Source organism: Schistocerca piceifrons, chromosome X, assembly GCF_021461385.2.
Source record: "Schistocerca piceifrons isolate TAMUIC-IGC-003096 chromosome X, iqSchPice1.1, whole genome shotgun sequence".
Classification (NCBI taxonomy): domain Eukaryota; kingdom Metazoa; phylum Arthropoda; class Insecta; order Orthoptera; family Acrididae; genus Schistocerca; species Schistocerca piceifrons.
Genome location: NC_060149.1, coordinates 687,797,700 through 687,801,328, shown reverse-complemented (window position 1 = coordinate 687,801,328; position 3,629 = coordinate 687,797,700). Strand labels below are relative to the sequence as shown.

At 34.9% G+C, this 3,629-nt stretch overlaps 1 protein-coding gene across 1 annotated transcript; it reads left to right on the top strand.

The window, feature by feature from the left end:
* Positions 1-2,981: 2,981 nt before the first annotated feature.
* On the top strand, positions 2,982-3,410 carry LOC124722612. The gene has a single exon (XM_047247748.1). The coding sequence runs from the start codon at positions 2,982-2,984 to the stop codon at positions 3,408-3,410; it is 429 nt and encodes a 142-aa protein (XP_047103704.1).
* The last annotated feature ends 219 nt before the right edge of the window (positions 3,411-3,629 follow it).

The following is a 3,629-nucleotide window of genomic DNA, read 5'->3' as shown; positions in this document are numbered from 1 at the left end:
ACACATGATTAGTTCTCCAGATTATGAGGGCATGCATTTAAAACTCAAAGTCCATTATCAATTAAATATAGAAGATCCACTGACAACATAATTCCTAGATGGGAGAGGTTCCTACTCCCTATACACTGCTCTTAGAAGTTGTACAAAAAAAAACTTCTAAATAATTAGAACCCAGAAGGAGGATTGTTAATAGTTGTCATCAGTGAATTGCTATGGAACAAATGGAAGTGGTTGAGGAACAAAGCATTCAGCTGGCATCCGGAGTATAGATGTGTATTTTTAATATTCTTTAACAGATGTAACTGTAAACGAGGAGATCACACACTCTTATAATTAAATATCTGTTTGCAAGACTAGCTGTCTAGCTTATGAGAGCACATATTCAAAGAATAGTTGGACAAATATTTATATCCTACAATACGTAAGTCCACGTACACTGATAGTAAAATTAAATTGTGTGCACAGTTTAATACACAGTGGTTCTTGCCACTGCATTATTGTGCTGTTTGTTTCCCTCCCTCAAATCAACCAAGGATTTGCAGTTGTAATAATCATCAACATTAACAACAACATAGATAGTCGTTGAGACAGTTTCAGACTCCATTATCTATTTACTGAACATGATTTACTTCCAGATTCGTGAGCATACATTGTGAGATACATCACACAATTTTTTTTTTTCCAGCAACATAGTGCTCACATCAAGGCTAAAGACAAGAATATCTAATAAATTAAAGGTCAGAAAGAGGCTTCTCAACAATAGTCTAGCCATGTATAATTCATGATTTGTTGTGGAAAGAAAAGAAATGGTTGTGGAATAAAAAATACTCTCCACCACACAGTGTAAAGGTCTCATGTGGAGTGTAGATATATTTTTTAACTTTTGCTCAAAACAGATAACCATATATAAGGGAATAATAGAGTTTCAAATTCAAGTATCTCTTTATCATACATGGCTATCTGTCCAAATTATGACAGTACACATTAAAAGAATATGAGGACAAATTAATATGTCCTCTGACTTGAAATGGGACTGCCATTACATCCATATCTTAAATTCCTTCCTCACGTCAGAATTCTCTAAAGAGGTCAATTTTGCTCAAGTTTTCAAGTTTCTGAACTGCATACTGCTATGTCTATACCCAGTTACAGTACTCAAAAAATTAGTACAAATGTGTTTACAATCTTAGATTAAATTTCACATTAATATTTTACCTGTTTTAAAATATCATCTAAGGGGAATAGACCATTTGTTAATAATTTAACTTTGAAATTTAATGATATGGACTGTGCAGCCATGTTGCACCACATATTTTTGGAAACTTACTTCTTCCCTATTCGTGAAAAGCTATGACGATTATTCATGTTGATTTTTTAAAACGATACCTCTATGTGAGAGGAAAGCAAAACACAAATAACAATATCTTATTCAAAATAATTTGTTTACATCTGACTAAAATGTATTTTAGCACATTGACTGCCATGGTATAGTTGGGTTACCAACCCCTTGGGGCCCTTTATTTTTTTTCAATATCCTGCTTTAGTTTGCTCCAAGTAAACTTGTTAAGTGTGAATAAAGAGAAAATATGGAATTTTAGTACGTTTTTTTAAATTTTTGTGTGTGAGTTGCATATGATTCATGTGGCGCCAGAGTAAAGGTATCATGTGTGTCATTTGCCATGTCACAAATAATTTTAGGTTTGCACTCCTGTCACCTTTTCATTCCACAGCATTATTTGTGTACAGTTCCATTATTGCTTTCCTGCATTGTTGCTACAGTAATTATTCAATGTTCTTTGCTCCAAAAAAAAATGATATTTGGGCAGAAGAAAATGTCTCATAGAAGTTAAGAAGTTGAACAAAGGCATGCACAGCAGCTTTTAGATGAAGTTATGGACATAAGTGATGAAAATTCTGTGTCTTTATTTGGTGACAGCTCATACGATTTTTACCAGAGGAGATCAGAAGCGAAACCGGAAGTTCTGCTGATGGAATCACATCAGTGAAGGTGGGAAGAAGAGTTTTATGCCAACGTTCAGTCAAAGAACCAGACTTCACAACTGTAAAAACCAGGCAACAAAGCACCTCTAACCGTGTTAGTGCCATAACTATTGCAGTTGATTCAGGTTCAGTTGAAGTAAGTGAAATATCAGAAAGTTCTCAAGATGAAGATGACACACTTAGAACAAATTCTAATGACAGTTGCAGGTAAAAATATGAAAAACCTTACATTTATTCATCGCAGTTCTGGTGTAAATGCTTCTGTTGCACTAACTCTTGAAGGCAAGACACCATACGATTTCTTCAAATATTCTGTAAATGATGAAATTTTAGAATATGAGACTGAAAAAACTAATTTGTACACAAAACAAATCTTAGAAAATCATTCAGTAACTGTTAATTCATGACTGAAAATGTGGACTGATGTCAGCAGAACTGAAATTGAACAATTACTTGTATTTTTATTATGGATGTCACTAAATGTAAAACAGAGGATTCCAAATTATTGATCAAGAAATATGCTGTCACAACAATGTAAAAAATGTTGTATCACACAATCCTTTTGAACAGCTTTTACGTATGTGGCATTTTTCCAATAATAACCTAGATTCACCAGGTAACCACTTATTCAAAATTCAACCTCTAATTGATAAATTACGCAGAGATTTCAAAGTGCAAATGTGCTGGAGAAAGAAGTTTTCCATTGACGAAACACTTGTGCAATTTCGAAGGAGACTAGGTTTCATTCAGTATATACAGAATAAGCGCCATAAATTCAGAATTAAATTGTTCAAACTTTATCGAAAGGGTGGCTACACCTGGAATATGCAAGTTTACTGTGGGAAGAATGTGAATCCTAGCGTTCCTCTTGCCACTTCTGTTGTTGTGAGCCTTATGAGTGGATTACTAAATGAGGGCACAATCTTGTACACAGACAATTTTTAAACAAGTGTTCATCTAGCACACCAGCTTCTTGAACAATGAACACATTAGTTGGTACTGTAAGATCAAACAGAAAACTGAATCCCCAAGATCTTGTACAGGCAAAACTGAAGAAAGGGGAACACAAAGGAAAGGAAAGTACTACAGTTGTAGCAGTACTGAAATGGAAAGATAAGAGGGATGTTCTGATACTGAGTACTGTTCATGGAGAAGAAGAAGCAGAAGTTCAAACCAGGAAGGGAATAAAGGAAAAACCAGCAATGATAATTGGCTATAATCAGTCAAATTCTTTTATAAATCTTTCTGACCAAATGAAGTCATACTTGCATTGTCTAAGGCGAGGTGTGAAATGGTACAGGAAGCTTGTAGTTGAATTGTTGACAGAGTCAGCACTGGTACATGCTCATGTGATTTGCCGATACATCTACAACAATAAGTCTCAATCACAGAATTCAAAGAGGAAGTGACTTTGAGACTACTCCGTACAGAAGATGCCGATGAGCCTGAGACATCTTGCACCAAAACCACTGCATTACCTGCAGATTGCGCACTTGTGAACAAGGGAGCAGCCAGATGTAGGTGTACAGTGTGCTATGAAAAAATGAAGAATGAATTTGGATGAGAACAAGTTGTCAAGAAATGCAATTAAACTGTATGGAAATGTAAGAATTGTGACTCATATTTTT

Coding starts and splice junctions, on each gene's coding strand:
- LOC124722612 (XM_047247748.1), top strand. CDS start 2,982: ATGAACACATTAGTTGGTACTGTAAGATCAAACAGAAAACTGAATCCC.